At 40.4% G+C, this 17465-nt stretch overlaps 1 protein-coding gene across 2 annotated transcripts in view; it reads right to left on the bottom strand.

Annotated features, from left to right (window-relative positions):
• The window catches only part of LOC133482778 (kazrin-like), a 174684-nt gene that overhangs the window by 51017 nt on the left and 106202 nt on the right, over positions 1-17465 (bottom strand). For both annotated transcript variants that reach the window (XM_061783301.1, XM_061783309.1), the window contains exon 4: positions 2173-2280. In XM_061783301.1, coding sequence (XP_061639285.1) covers positions 2173-2280 — 108 coding nt within the window. The remainder of the gene's footprint in view (positions 1-2172; positions 2281-17465) is intronic.

Raw genomic sequence — 17465 nt, 5'->3', positions numbered from 1 at the left:
AGTAATTAACTGCAGTTTCCACTGCATCATGGGATTTTGGTTGACGTCACACAGAGAGTTACTGTATTTTGCATGGAGCAAAATTGTGAAGCCATGTGCTCCCAGCATGCATTGTCCCATAAAATGTTGAACTGTTGCCGTGATAAAGACATTAATCCTTAATATTCATGAATGATAAGGATTAACATAACATTGCTCATGTGTCTTTATGTAACCGTAGTTTGTTGAATGCGTCTTATTTAACTCTCGCATTATATGTACATTATTTTGTACTTTTTTTCATCAAATCCGAACTGTGGGTCTTGTGCATTAGAGTGACATCACGGTCAGTTCTGTTGTATGTTAAGTGAAGCTTAAATGAGCATTACCTGGGCGGCTTCTTCTGCAAGTCAATAGAGCTCCTGTTTACCTTGTGTAACTCATCAATAGCACAATTGAATGGAAACATTGATTTGACACTGTTGTCAGTAAGTACTGTAATCAATCCCTATGCAATGTCTAACAGTGTAGTTATTGAGGGTGAGATTGAGGTCTGCATAACAAGGGAGTTTGATTTTTGGCCCAATAACCAGCATCTCAGTTTTGTTTGGATTAAGTTTGAGGAAGTTTTGTGACATCCAGTTTGTGATGGCATGCAAACAGGATTCAAGGTGAGTGATTTGTGAGTGGTCATCGGGAGCAAGAGGTATACAGATTTGAATGTCGTCTGCATAACAGTGAAATTGAATACCATCGTGACGGAGGTCTAAAGGAGACATACAGAATGTTAGCACGACAAATAGAATGATCTATCAAACATACGATTGGCAAATATCAAGTTCTTGATTGTTGTACAACTTCTGAAACTGTAGTAGCAATGTAAATAATGTGACTGTTGCCTCAGTTAGATTTTTGCTGACTGTATTTCATCTACAGAACAGACAAATGATGTGCCAATTAAAGATTATAGATTGCATTAGCGAAGTCCCGATCACATTTTTTTGCACCGGAATCCAAGTCTTTGATTGTAAGTATCTGGCGATACCGAGTCCCGATCCGTTACATAAAATAAATAAATAATCAATGAAAACATTTATATAAAAAACACAAAAAACAAATAAAAAAACAATAAATATTCAGTATTTAGCAGATACAAATAATTATGGTGATCCTACATGACCTAAAAGAGGAAGATTGTCTGATTTCATGTCTGACAGTCGGGGGAAAATGACTATTAGCTGTTCTTGCTGTGTGGGGCAGTGTGGTGCGACGCATGCATGGAGCTACACGTTTGCAGTAAGATAAAAAAGAATAGAAGAACAACATCACAATAAAACATTAATTTCACTTGCTTTTCACAGATTAGGCAGAATATGTGAAGTAATGTTATATTACGTGTATGTATATGTTACTACGGAGTTTGTGTATATTTGTTATTTGACGAAAAAAAAACATGATTTAGTGTGCCCGTCAACTGGGTTTCCATTAACTGTTAGCATTAAGCTGCCCATTTCTAAAACGATCATGCATGTCTTTTATTAAAATGTACAATGTGTGTAATTCTTTTTGTTGCGTGCTTAGCTTTACAGTAAACTACACCTGGGGTTTCATTAAACAGTTTAAAGCACATTTCAGTGACTTGTATTATGATGGTACTAAATATTATCCTAAAAAGTTGCATTGTTTAATATAAAACGAATATATTATTGTTGCATTTGGCAAGATCTTTGTACCTTTTGATTATTTTGTCCCTTAGTGACATTTAAAATGTCAGAAAATAGATAAAACCGGTCTTTTTCGCCCGATCTCGATAAGCTAAAAATCATGTGATCGACCCCGATTTTCGATCACGTGATTGGATTGGGACATCCCTAGTTTGTATAGTATTTACCACGGCTTTCTCCAATTATTAAGAAGAATTTCAGCAGTAAACTACCCTACAGACAACATATTTAAGACACCTGACCAATACAACTACATGTGGTGCAAATGGAATATTTTTACAGCTTTAACAGCTTCTAGAATACTTCTGAGAAAATCAAACTAATAATAATGGAAATAATGACTATAGTGGACGTCTACTTAAAGAATGTTGACAACAAAGCTTGTTCTCAACTTGTGGAGACTTGCTAACTTTTTCACTTCATTTGTACATCCGATTGAATCTTCAGCCAGAAATGGACAGGGAATCACCTTTGTCCAGGGAGGAATCAGGAGAGTTGAAGTCCATCAGACTGCTGATTTCACCCGTGTAGCACAGGTCAGTGGAAGGCACCTTCTGCCTCGTGCGCGGAGAAGTATCTGGAACAAAAACAAATAACAGACATTGTTGATTCAACACGCAAGATTTAATGGACCAAAGTTAAAGTAATTTACAGTTATTCATGAGAGCTCAAGCCAATGTGACCCGAAAGCTCAAAATCCATTTTTCCTCAACTGCTTCAAGACATGATGAATTAGCAATCAATTTGAAAACATTGTAGTGGGACATTTAAGACCATGCCTCACTCTACATCAGTTGCCTATACAGTACAGCATTCCTCTCAATACACATTTCACTCCACATTCTACGCCATCCCTTGAGAAGCTTATTCAGCATTTACTGGAGACTATGAATGCAACATCATGGAAAACAGCCTAAACTCAGGACACTCATTCAAATATTAGCATTTTTATGACTTTGGGTTTTATTTGCTTCTGATGAGGTTCAGTGGTTTTAATAGAGTTTTGGGTAACCACCAGAGGCATATAGTGATAGCATAACGAATGCATTGCTCCAAGGGCTCGCTCCTGTAGGTGTCCAAAAAATTGCAGTGAAAACAGTCAGCGTTTGTGGTTCATCTAAATAAAAATGTGCAAAACCATTCTGAGTGTAGGTTTTGTCAATGTGGACTTGACATTTGAATAAAAAAAGAGCAGACTGCATATTAAGTAACCAATGAATGCTTTATGTACGGAAGGATGCTTTCACTCGGATCCCGACTTGTTGGCTGTATGATGGTGAGGACATGCAATAGTGCGTACAGTATTTATTTATCTAGTACAAAGCATGCTGCAACTCTTGACAACAACATCCACTCCCCTTTGCGCTACTTCTCTTCCTCGTCATACCACCATTAGTATCCACTATCTAGCTTTTAGGAAGCCATTAGTGGTTGAATTCTGTGTGCTGGTTACAAGCCGATGTGTCTGGGGGTGGGGAAAGCATCGGGTCAAGGGGCGGTGCTGCCCTGATTGCAAGATGAGTCATCACGCTTGCGATAATGGACTTTATTAGGCAACAAATAACAGCCTTGCTCTCTTTCCTGCTTTAAGTGGTTGGTTTGAGCAGCTGTTCATACTACATGAAAAATGTAACAGCCCACAAAACCAGTTATTAATTTGTGACTCAACGGGCATACGGAATATCTTGGGACAGCCAATGCTGATATACAACCCCAATTCCAATGAAGTTGGGACGTTGTGTTAAACATAAATAAAAACAGAATACAATGATTTGGCTGCAACACGTTCCAAAAAAGCTGGGACAGGATCATGTTTACCACTGTGTTACATCACCTTTTCTTTTAACAACATTCAATAAATGTTTGGGAACTGAGGACACTAATTCTTGAAGCTTTGTAGGTGGAATTCTTTCCCATTTTTTGCTTGATGTACAGCTTCAGCTTCGCACGGGGAACAGGTGGATTTGGTGGAAAGGAAGAAGAAAAAGAAAAAAAAAGCAGCCCAAAAAGTTCACAGGCAGGACGGCCAGAGCCCGGGTGTCTCTGCTCGCAAGACTTTCGGAGCGGACGCGTTGTGCCCACTTCCGTCCTTTGTTGGTGAGGGTCTGTGAGCTGGCCGGTGGTGGAAGCTAATTAATTTAGCGTTCTGGTGCAAAACTAGGTATCTTTTGTCTCCGCTTTGATGCTTCGGGTGTTGGTAATTCTCTTAGCGTCGGGGTGCAAAAGCAAATGTCTGTGTCTTGCTTTTGATGATCCGGGCTTGTGATTCACTTAGCGTCTGTATCCGAAGTTGAATCTCGCCCCTCCATGGTCGTCTATCTTGGCGGGGAGAGCGGCGGTCGCCGGAGACTGGGGTGCTGGGCGTCATCTTTTCATGGCGTGTCCGCTACAACAGGCTATCCTAAAGTTAGCATGTGTGTTTATTGTCGCCTTTTCGATGAGATGTTTCAATAAACTTTAATTATGTTAAATCGAAACACAAAGTAAGCATTATCACTTGATGTAAAAATATATATTTGTCTTTCTCTACATGTGCAGCCCTTTGAAAGTCACAATATACAGTAAATATTTTGTGGGCCCTTGAACACTACAATGAATGAATGATTTATGACTATTTTGGTTCCAATTTCACATTATGGTGAAAAAAGCACCCTATAAATGATCAATGATACCGCACTGAGAGCAGAAAGAGGACTCTGAGGCTCTATTAAGATATACAATGATTCAATAAAATAAGTATATTATATTGAAGTTACTGCACTAGTTCACACTGCTCCACACTCAAGTCAGAACATTAATTTAAAGGTAAATCAAGTAGTCACGGCTGCAATGAGCTGAACTTCATATGATTCTGAGATAACATGTCTCCCATTTGATCCTCCTAAAGGGAATGAGTGAAATGAATTACCACAGTGCTCATGGTCTGTCTGTCCACATAAATCCTCTCGTCTGACTCCATCGCCATGACATCTTCTCTCCTCCTTCATTTTCTCTATAATGGTGTTCCCCAAGCACTTCTCACTACTGTGCCAGGCAAATTTTATCTGCAGGAAAAAGCAACGGGTGGAACAAAAGAAGGCCCTAATGACTAGTGGAGGTGATTAAGGACTGAATAGGCACTATTGCTGGGACCTTCACAGAGCTGCATGTGTTCTTCAAGTCGGTCTGCAATCTGCCGATTGGCACTGCCTTCGTTTTCTTACGCTTGCCACGTGCCTTTAATTGCACCGACTTTCCCTGGACCACAAGCTGCCGGGTTTGAGATAAAGCAAGCGAATTCATACGTTAATCACACCCACCTGACTCGAGACCCCAATTTAAGGGTCCCTCTAAATATACAGCAAATAATAATGGTCCAAGAGTGTGAACGAGGGGAGTTTCTGGTGGTTAACATTTGCCGCCTGTCTGCGATCTGAATTCGTATTGTAATGAACATCAGGAAAATGCACTATCATGACTATATTTTGTGTGGAGGCTGAGTATGAAGCAATGATTATGAGAAGACTATTGCTACAGTGCAAATGTCCTTTTCATGGTCACCCTCATAGGTAAATTATGTCATCACTCAATCAGGAGTTTTAAAATGTCCTTGTGTCCAGCTTTTTGACAGGTAGGAGACAGGCTCTGAAATGGAGTCAAGATTTAACAGGCCTTTGAACAGATCTTTAATACCTTGTTCGTTCCTAGAATTGAAATAGCCAGGAGATGAAACTTCTGTATATGCTGCATTTAAAAGCTTAACTGATATGTTTGATACATTCTTGTATATTGCCATCTACTATGTGTTCTAACAGAGATCAATAGTGATTATAACCAGACATGTTTTTTAGGTAAAAAGAGCAAATGACAAATCATATTCAAGCACCTCTGCAGTATACAGTATATATTATATCCACTACACTGACGATCATTTTGCACAAGCACCACAAATTAATTCATGATTGCCAAGACATACAGTTATCAAACAAAAGTATTAGATTGATTAATCATAGACAATATTGTTGATCATCTGGCATTGATTGTTGATTAATTGAGTCTTGACGCCAATGAGGTAAAATGGAGTGCATAACAACTTAGTCTAAACTAGTCTGTGGCCTGAACAAGAACAACAACATGACATCAGCCATGGGAAGTTGAGCTTCATCGACAGTATGACAATCTGTGTTCGCATATAGGCAGACTGCTGTGGAGTGGCAATGCAGGTCAACACTTGCAAATGTACTTTGGCACTGTTGCCATTGACAACCACTTTACTCTTCTCTTGCCTCTTCCGCACGCAGACCCTGATCTCTGACAGCAAGTGCCTGCCAATTAAAGTCCACCTCCGGTGTGAATATATGCTGCATGAATAAGAAAACAACAAAATGTAACAGAAAATTGTTTAAAGCCTGCGATTGGCTGGCATCCAGTCCAGGGTATATCCCGCCTCTTGACCAAAGTCAGCTGGGATAGGCTCGAGCACACTTGTGACCGTAATGAGGAGAAGTGGTATAGAAAATGAATGGATGGATGCTCCAAGGATGATTCGTGTCATCAGGCATATAAATTTAATATGTATATTCAATATTGATATTGTTTACAATTTCAGTTTAAACCTAGCCAAGACACTTACAGGATGAAATATTCTTAGTTTAGTTTTTGTTTTGCGTGTTTCTAATCCCATAATCCGGTACACCACATCACTAACTGAGGCCAAGTAACATTTTATCATAACAATTAACAACTGCACTTCATTTTTAAGTTTTGGAATTTGTGAAAATAAAAAAAAAATAAAAAAAGAAAAATGACTTTCAATTACTCATTCATTTATCCATCCATCCATTTTCTTCCTCACAAGGGTTGCGGGAGTGCTGAAGCCTATCCCAGCTATCATTGGGCAGGAGGCTGGGTACACCCTGAACTGGTTGCCAGCCAATTGCAGGGCACACAAACAAACAACCATTCCCCCTCACATTCACACCTACGGGCAATTTAGAGTCTTCTTTTGTTTTTTTTAACAATTTTGTTCTTTTACCTATTGTATTCAGTGCGAGAGTGGGAAAACAGATGAAATAATGGATTGAATCAAATACAAGGCTTCCAACAGTTTCAGCAAGAGCAAATATAATCAAGAAAACCTTTTGGGAAAATATTCTTGCTGTGAGCTTTCCAATCTGTCAAGTCATCAAGCAAGCAGCATGGTGTTAAAAATTAGATTTTCCTTTCCAAATAACCTTGCTAAATTACGAGAGAAGCTTTTGGAGAAGATGGAAGAGGAATGAGCGCAAAGCCATGAAGAAATAACCATAGATCCATCCATCCATTGTCTTCCGCTTCTCCGAGGTCGGGTCGCGGGGGCAGCAGCCTCAGCAGGGAAGCCCAGACTTCCCTCTCCCCAGCCACTTCCTCTCGCTCTTCAGAGGGTATCCCGAGGCATTCACAGGCAAGCCGAGAGACGTGGTCTCTCCAGCGTGTTCTGGGTCGTCCCCGGGGTCTCTTCCCGGTGGGACGTGCCCGCAACACCTCACCAGGGAGGTGTCCGGGAGGCATCCTAAACAGATGCCCGAGCCATCTCATCTGGCTCCTCTCAATGCGGAGGAGCAGCGGCTCTACTCTGAGCCCCTCCCGGATGACCGAGCTTCTCACCCTATCTCTAAGGGAGAGCCCGGACACCCAGCGGAGGAAACTCATTTTGGCCGCTTGTATTCGGGATCTTGTTCTTTCGGTCATGACCCACAGCTCATGACCATAGGTGAGGGTAGGAACGTAGATCGACGAGTTATTGGAGAGCTTTGCCTTTCGGCTTAGCTCCTTATTTACCACAACGGATCGATACAAAGTCCGCATCACTGCAGACGCTGCACCGGTGGTGGTTCTGTTGGCTTCATCAAGCCGTGATCTCCAACTCTCACTGGAGCGGTTCGCAGCAGAGGGTGAAGCGGCTGGGATGAAAATCAGCACCTCCAAATCTGAGACCTTGGTCCTCAGACGGATGAGGGTGGAGTGCCCTCTCCGGGTCGGGGATGGGATCCTGCCCCAAGTGGAGGAGTTCAAGTATCTTGGGGTCTTGTTCACAAGTGAGGGAAGAATGGAACGGGAGATCGACAGGCGGATCAAATAACCATACAAAGGATTCAAATTAAGATTTGCTCACATTATTTTTCAGTACGTCAGAGTGTTTTCTAATTTGTGTCGGGGGATTTAAATGCACTTTGTGAAGTCTAGATATCTGATATCATCCCAAAATACTGTTGTTTACAGCTTTAGTTTTTGTATTTCTATATTTATTCAGCTGACTTCTTTCTGACAGCTTCAAAGGAAGAAGTGAAATAGTACTGAAAATTCTTTCACTTTATCCCCAGACTAATTTAAACAAACAAACAAAAACATTTTGAAAAGGAGGACAAAACTGAAAATTCCACTTAAACGTTAGTGCATTGAAAAATAGTGCGCATGAGTGTTCTGCGACCCCCATGGCGACAGCCTAGCAGAGAGAGTGAGTCAATGGCTTCAGATCAGGTTTGAGGTTGAGGTTGTGCTCAACAAGGCACTTAACCTCTCACCACCCCAGAGGAGAGGCTCAGCCGCCACTGCTGATAAGCAAGAAGCAGTGGATGACACAATGGTAGAGGTTGGGGGGGGGGGGGGGAGGGGGATGTTGGAAGTGCTATAAAGATAGAAGAAAAAGCAGTATCTTCCATAGAGTTAATCAAGGTATTGATTGTGGCCTGTGGGATATTGGTACACTGCTTTGTTTTAACAGTGGTGTGTGGCTGCTAGACATTGGGAGCAACTGCACTTGTTAAACCTTCCATACCTCTCCTCGTATGATAATTACTGTATGAATGAGGACACGGGAAAGAATGCACACGTGCTGCATTTCCTATTTCGCTCTTCAATGAAATAACTGTGGGAAGGCACGCCGCTGCTACGTGAATGCGCGAGCTGCGTTCAGGGACACTGCATAATTGGGAGTGAAAATGTTCCTTTATTCTTTTGTAATACAAAACATACATACAATATGAAATTTATTTTCTTTTGTCATGTAAGAGTAGATCAGATCAAATATTTTGCTAATATAGTCAGCCAGAGCTGCTGGGAATGAAAAGTTAGCAATGTCATTTCACCATCGTTCCTGTCAGACAGTGTTGCGTGTTTTTGTTTGCACATTAAGGACTACATTCCTGTTTTGGTTTTAATTCCTCATTTAAAAAAACAAAACAAAAAAAACAATTTAAAAAGCTGGGTATTAGTGTGGACTAAAGGGGTGGCAACAATGGAGAAATGTAATGCCAGAATTTTGAGTGTTATAGCCCATCAGGAACATACATTATTGAAAAAATGGACACATACAGTATAGACAAACAACCACACAAAAATTGCAATCACACCAATGAGGAAATTCATTCTCAATTCGTCTTCATTTAACGTAACCTGGATATTTTTGGAATCTGGTACCGGCTGACAACCCACAGTAGCACAAACCCAGAACCTTTAACTGTGAGTCAAACATACAGTACCATCAACATTCACCACTGTGCCCTCTCGTTGATCTAATGCATTCTTAGCAGAGACAATATTGTGCACCTTCTTGCTTTGCCACATTTCATTGCATGGTACCTACTGAGCTCAGTATGGCTCAACTTGCAATGCTTTTACATTGTCAAAATTGGGTACTATCAGGTATTAGTTCTTCCAGAGCACGTCGAGTTGACACCTTATGGGTAACAAACCATTAATGGTCAGTCATTGGTTGATTACATTAGTCATGTACCTTAGTGCCATAGTGCTCTGGACACCGCAATCTTTACTGTGCTGCAGCAGTCCATTTTCTTTCTTACCAGTCTTGTCTCAAAAAAAAAAAATAAAAAATCTTCCATACATCTGTCAAATGTGCAAAATACAGTTGTTCTCTGGACTCAAACAATCCGTTGAGGAGAACCGTAGACCCTACTCTGGTGGGGATAGAGAGCAAGCTGGAAATGTGTTTATTTTTTACTCTTAAGGAAATCAGCGTACCTTTGGGAGCCCAACATGAACATATGCAAGCATTCCAACTACGGCTAAATGATTTGGGAAAATTGTATTCATCTCATACTGTTAGTGAGGACAATAAAAGCACTATTGTTCTACATCCGACTGCATTTGTGTTATTGTTACTGTTAACCCCCTTACTCGACTAGTGAAACAAGTTCGCATTTCCACCTTTGGCAGTAACATTACGAACGCACGCTGTCATGTTGGTTCTTCTCTGTTTGCGTGTTCTATCTGACAAGAGATGTTGAAGTTATTGAGCACTTTCAGCAAAAACAGTTTTTTTTCAGCAATATGTGTGATTTTGCATAGCAATGATAAATAATACACACGTGATTTGGTGTATACAAGCGATTTGCTCTTACCAGAGAAATTACTCTTATGTAATCAAACAGTGATTTCTTACGTCACTCTTGTTATTTGTATTCTATTTCTCGATGCATTAGCATGCAAATATGCTCAACAAATGGGTTTGGTCAAATTCAACAAAGACTGAATTACAGATTGTGTACTGACTGACACAAAAGAAACACACTTGCTGTCTCACGGCTGCCTTTTTTTTTTTTTTTTTTTAAAGTGGAGAGAAACCACAGTCATTTGAATGGGTGAATATTAGAACTAATCTACCAATTAGTTTAAAAAATGTGTTAAGTCGGTCATCTGACATTAGCAGTGTCTTTTCAAAGTAATGGACTCGCCATAAAATGAGGTGCTTAACAAGCGAAACATGGAGGATACACTGCAACTCTAAAATAACTTCATACAGTATGTTCAAATCAGAATCAGAACCTCTACTAATCATCAAACTGATAGCATACATATCGTAAATGGTTTTATACAAGTAGTTTTCTCCCAGGATGGACTGTAAAACTATAAGGAGCCAATCATTAAACATATTTCAAATTAATTATTGTGTTAGTGACATTACACACCTTAACCACCTAAAATGAGCCGTAAGATTCAGAGTAAAGTGCATCGGCTGAACAGCCCTCTTGCTATTGCAGGGCCACAGTGAATCATTAGGAATAAACAGATACAAAATGCAGCCTAAATACTTTTAAAAGCTGAATCACCCAAACCATGGATTTTTTTTGTACAACACTTTTTTTTTTTAATCCCTGCTTCTCATTTGGGCATTGGCGGTTCTAGACCAAATTTCCTGGGGGGAATGGTGGGTGGCATCTGTTAGGGGGCAGCGTGGGTGTGGGGGCTTTATTTGTACACAAGCATTTTTGTAATAATACCAAACAATGTTACAGGTAGATTGTAATTCCTCCCAAGTGAAACTGGAGTTTTAAACAAAATAAAAGGGCACAAATATAATACCTCGTCTTTATGCTTTTGAAGTTGGGGAGGTTATAAAAAGGTGTTGAAAGGATGAAAAAATCTTAAAGAACTAAGGAGATAAATGAAGAACTAAATAATCATTAAATGATAAATGACAGTTAATATAGAGACACATGACCTTCCTCTTTTGTTTGCACCCTTCTTTCAAACACACCATCATTTATTTAGGAAAAAAAAGGCAGCTGGCATCTGCTGTGGTGGGGGAGAAGAGCCAGCTGCTGTCCCAGTCTGAGGCATTGATTTGACCCTCACTGACATGACAGTAGGACCCGGGAGGATGACTCAGCTGGCCTCCAGGCCCTCTGCATTAATAAACACTCCAATTATAAGAAATCTGTCCAGACACTCATGCAGTTAGATGGCGTTTTTTTCACTTGCCTTTCTTTCTCCATGCTTGACTTGACAGACAAGTGCTTGTAGTGCTAGCACAAACTTCACATCTATTTTTGTGGTTTTACTCGAGTCTATTTTTAGAATGCACCTCGATTGGATGACACAGAGATCAGAAAAAGAATAATAATAAGACTAATTAGGTATTAAGAGATTCACCAGACCTTTTCATGATCCAACAAAGGTGGTGAGGACAGTTAATTAGACATTTGCCAAGCATCCATTTCAACAAACTGCAAAAGAATCACAAATTAAAGTCACTTTCCAGTCAGAATGTTTCCATGCTTTTGTAGACTAAAAGGAAGGTCGTCCCAAGTTCCTGAACATCGGTCTTGCGGCATATTCAGTTTGGAAGAATTTGGTGTTGTACAAGCTCTGGAAGATAAAACGGTTGACTAAAGTACTTATGATTAGTAGTAAGAAAATACTTTATTTCTAAATATATAAAACGTGAACACATCTGTTGTCAGGCTTTTACCAGTCCCACTTATCTATTTTCTATCCCACTTGTCCTCATTTGGGCTGTGAGTGAGCTGGAGCAGATACCAGCTGATATTGGGTGAGGGGCAGGGTACGGCCAGGACTGTGGTCACCAGTCAATCGCAGGTAACATAAACAACCACACACACTCACATTCGCACTGATTGACAATTTAGATGTCCAGATTCGATCGGAAATCAGGGACTCTCACGTATTCACTGAAAAAGATGGGCTTTTTTTATTTAACAGAACTGGCTTCATGCAGCAGTGTGTGCGTCTGCTCTGCAGCCACAGTGATGCCTGTGTCCCCAAAAGCTTGTGTTCGAAATGGCCACAACCCACAAGCTTTCGCAATAATCTGCTTGTGAAGAAAAAAAGAGGCATAGTGTGTGATGTGGAAACATTTTGCTTACAAGACTGACAGTCAGGGCAATCATAAAAAAAGATACTACAAACTAAACTAAGACTGCAAGGTTGCACAGACCACAGGAGGGAAGAGTATGACCAAACAGCTCACTAAGCAGCATCTTCAGAGTTCAAAGTGCGACAGGTTAGCAAAAAACTGTGATTGGGACATCACAAATTTAGGCAATGTTCACACTGCAGGTCAATGTGACGTTTTTTATTTTTTCATGTCAATGTGAACAGTACAATTCAGATTTCTACATATCTGACCCAGGCCTGTTCCATATGTGGATATAAATCGGATATGTATCCGATGTGAGTGCAATATGGACGCCCACGTTGCGCTGACCTATACGTGCAGTGTGAACATAGCCATAGAGTTTTCAATTAACCTGAACCGGAATTTCTGGCTAAAACCCGCACAAGCGCAAGAGATGCTACAGAGGAGGACTTGAGCCGAGATTCCACCACAGTCCCATTACACATCATATCTACTCTGCTGTTACAGAAATCATTGTGTACGTATACAAAGAGCGTAATCTTCTCAGTCATGCTCACTATTGTGTTCAGTGCAGGTACATCCTCCACTGCATGACTGTGTTCCTCATTTTAAGCTCCAATATGACATAATACACTGGACCATCTGTCCTTTCACCACTCTGAAGGAAAACATGACCTTATAACCATCCTACACATCACTACTGTGCTATAATCCCCAAAGGCAACTTCTTCGTAAATGTATTCACTATAATCAACAAATAACACATGACATTTGACTGGAGCCTGTGATCAAGTTGCTGCAGATCAAGTTTGGACACTGAACAGAATTTGAGTTTTGACACTAAGGCATGTGCGGCTGAGATTCTTCTGCCTCAGTCTGCCTGAGTATTGGCAAACGATCTAATGTATGGAGCTCTTCCCTACTGTATGCAAGATCTGATTACAGCATTTAATACACAAGGATTCATCTGCTCAGTATTTCCACCATTTTTTTTTTATTTCGATATCCTTTAACATGAAAACAGTTAATAGCAGCCACCTTCATTTAGATAATGTTGCAAATACAATATTGGTGTTTCATCTAATTTGGGAGGTGGAGTGTTAGGTAAACATTGAGCTTTTTCAAAGGTACAAATTTTCAATGCCGTACATGCGCTACCTACTTCTGCATTCAGCAAAACAGGTCAAAGAACTTCCTCCCGATTCGGATAAATGGCGAAATGGGGACTGCGAAAAACTCCCCGTTTTTACAGAATATGTCACCACAGAGCGACCAAATATCACAAAAAGCTGATGTTTAGGTTTTTCTGTGATTACATATGTCAATTCATATTCGAATAAATAAATGAGAGGTGGACGACTGGTCAGCACATCTGCCTCACAGTCCTGGGGACTGGGGTTCAAATCCCGGCCCCGCCTGTGTGGAGTTTGCATGTTCTCCCCGTGCCTGGGTGGGCTTTCTCCGGGCACTCCGGTTTCCTCCCACATCCCAAAAACATGCATGCTAGGTTAATTGAAGACTCTTAATTGCCCGTAGGTGTGAATGTGAGTGCGAATGGTTGTTTGTTTATATGTGCCCTGCTATTGGCTGGCGACTGGTTCAGGGTGTACACCGCCTGCCGCCCGAAGATAGCTGGGATAGGCTCCAGCACGGCCGCGACCCTAGTGAGGAAGAAAATGGATAAATGAGAGGTTAACGTATTTAACTTTTGTCTAAAGACACCAGCCATAAAGTTTATTTATTTATTTTATTTATGTATTTATTTTTAAGCAAGTTCGGCTTCAAACGATCACGTCATCAGCCCGTAACGTTGCCCATTAGCGTAGCATACACAGGAAGAGCGCGGAAACAGCAAATTTTCATTGATACTGTCAAGAGATAATTTAAAAATATGTTTGTTAGTGCTCGGACTCTGTGTATATCCCCACAGATTCGAATTGTGACTCCTTGTACTACAACCCCAATTCCAATGAAGTTGGGAGGTTGTGTTAACCATAAATAAAAACAGAATACAATGATTTGCAAATCATGTTCAACCTATATTTAATTGAATACACAACAAAGACAAGATATTTAATGTTCAACCTGATAAACTTTATTGTTTTTAGCAAATAATCATTCATGTAAAATTTTATGGCTGCAACATGTTCCCAAAAACCTGGGACAGGGTCATATTTACCACTGTGTTACATCACCTTTTCTTTTAACAACATTCAATAAACATTTGGGAACTGAGGACACTAATTGTTGAAGCTTTGTAGGTGGAATTCTTTCCCATTCTTGCTTGATGTACAGCTTCAGCTGTTCAACAGTCCGGGGTCTCCGTTGTCGTGTTTTACGCTTCATAATGGACCACACATTTTCAATGGGAGACAGGTCTGGACTGCAGGCAGGCCAGTCTAGTACCCGCACTCTATTACTACGAAGCCACGCTGTTGTAACACGTGCAGAATGTAGTTTGGCATTGTCTTGCTGAAATAAGCAGGGGCGTCCATGAAAAAGACATTGCTTGGATGGCAGGATATGTTTCTCCAAAACCTGTATGTACCGTTCAGCATTAATGGTGCCTTCACAGATGTGTAAGTTACCCATGCCATTGGCACTAACACAGCCCCATACCATCACAGATGCTGGCTTTTGAACTTTGCGTCCATAACAGTCCGGATGGTTCTTTTCCTCTTTGGCCCGGAAGACACGACGTCCACAATTTCCAAAAACAATTATAAATATGGACTCGTCGGACCACAGAACACTTTTTCACTTTGCATCAGTCCATCTTAGATGAGCTCTAGCCCAGAGAAGCCGGCGGCGTTTCTGGGTGTTGTTGATAAATGGCTTTTGCTTTGCATAGTTTCAAGTTCCACTTACGGATGTAGCGCCGAACTGTGTTTACTGACATTGGTTTTCTGAAGTGTTCCTGAGCCCATGTGGTGATATCCTTTACACATTGATGTCGGTGTTTGATGCAGTGCCGCTTGAGGGATCGAAGGTCACGGGCATTCAATGTCGGTTTTCGGCCTTGCCGCTTACATGCAGTGATTCCTCCAGATTGTCTGAACCTTTCAATGATATTATGGACCGTAGATGATGAAATCCCGAAATTCCTTGCAATTGTACGTTGAGGAACATTGTCCTTAAGCTGTTCGACTGTTTTCTCACGCACTTGTTCACAAAGAGGTGAACCTCGCCCGAACTTTGCTTGTGAATGACTGACTAATTCAGGGAAGCTCCTTTTATACCCAATCATGGCACCCACCTGTTCCCAATTAGCCTGTTCACCTGTGGGATGTCCCAAACAGGTGTTTGATGAGCATTCCTCAACTTTTTTGCCACGTCTCAGCTTTTTTGGAACGTGTTGCAGCCATAAAATTCTAAGTTAATGATTATTTGCTAAAAACAAAGTTTATCAGTTTGAACATTAAATATCTTGTCATTGTAGTGTATTCAATTAAATATAGGTTGAACATGATTTGCAAATCATTGTATTCTGTTTTTATTTATGTTTAACACAACGTCCCAACTTGGAAATGGGGTTGTATTAAAAAATAAAGAGATGGATGATGTCATTATCCAATGAATGAAAAATCTAAAAATATTACTAATATTTAGTTTTGCATCCGTATATTATTGCAAACACGACAAAACATTGCTTTCCGGCAGAGAAATAAAAATGATCTATCGGAAAACAATGTTTGTGTAGTTCGGCTTTTCACATAAGATGGTGATGCCGATTTTGTAGCGGCTGTAACTAAAAAGTGTATGTGTGTGGCACAATGTGTGTATTACCAAAAAAACAAACGCTTTCCCCCTAAAATCCACCAAAACACATAAAAGTGTTCTGGAGCAGAAGGAGACACTTTTATAAACTGGATTTCTTTTCCATCTGCAAAAAAGAAGACTAGTCCCCACACATGGGGGATGCGCAGAGTCAAAATGACTGCGCCTGTAGGCCTATGGAGGTAAACAATTGTGGAATATTTTGTGATTTTTGTGTGTGTTTTTTTTGTAAATGCTAAGTGGTAAAAGTCGCAGCTCAGAATAAAGTAAGTAGTATGTTGTTCTTTGGTTCGTTGTGATTTTGATTCGGTGTTTACCCCCGCCCCACTCGCTACTTGACTCGACTCACCATTGACTCTTTCGTAGCACTAATGCTCATCAAAATAAATGTTACTCAGAGCACACCACTGCATATGAGAACCACAATAACAACAATACAAATTATTACTATAAAGATTTCTGATTGGACCAGCTCTTGCATTACACTGCATTTGAAATATAAATGCTGTTCCAGACGCCCCAAAAAAAACAAAAACAATACAAATCTTTTCAATGTGTTTATTAATAGGATAATAATTCAATAGCCACTGCTCCTTCCTGTTTGCGTGCTCAGTAGCTGCAGTAATATTAGAAATTTTTCGCAAAACATAAATATCTCTGTGAGTATTGTTGCACTGTATTAATCTATACATGTGTTGCATCACCATTTGTGTACAGATATCTGTTGCCTCAAGGGTTATAACACCATCTATGGTGTTTGGCCATGTTTATTAAGCATTAACTAAACTGACTTTCCTAAGGCAAACCTATGTGGTTTGGTTAAATACACAATGTGTAATTGTCTTTGTTTTAAGTTTAGTTTGACAGTAGATTTGAACTGGAAGTGGCAATAAACAGCTTGAAGCCTTTTTTTATTGAAGAATTGTTCACTACCTGCCAAATTGCTACTTGTTCCTATCATGCCACCGCTCACATTTCATCTGTGGCAACAATAAAGACAGCTTTCGTGCATAAAACCCAAACGCTTGGCTGTCTTGAATGTGTTGGGAAAATGGTCCTTTTTCAGAAGTGAATCTATTAGGGTGAAAGCTGCAACAGGGGCACAAAAAGAGTGGGCGCACCTCATGTGAATGGCTTCAGTGTTGGCTGGCTGGTGCAACGGCAGCCTGGATGATCGCATCCAGCATGCGATGAGTGAGTTTGTGAGAAGAGACTCTGTGTGGAAAGATGTGTTAATGATATTCAAACACTCCTTTTTTACAACATGGCTAACTCCTGTGCCAGGGGGACACAAACCTACGGGTGATTACATTTAACAAATGGTTGTCTCATTAGGTACAGCCCCAGTG

Source organism: Phyllopteryx taeniolatus, chromosome 1 (genome assembly GCF_024500385.1).
Source record: "Phyllopteryx taeniolatus isolate TA_2022b chromosome 1, UOR_Ptae_1.2, whole genome shotgun sequence".
NCBI lineage: Eukaryota > Metazoa > Chordata > Actinopteri > Syngnathiformes > Syngnathidae > Phyllopteryx > Phyllopteryx taeniolatus.
The sequence above is the reverse complement of the archived record's forward strand: the minus strand, read 5'-3'. Positions and strand labels throughout refer to the sequence as shown.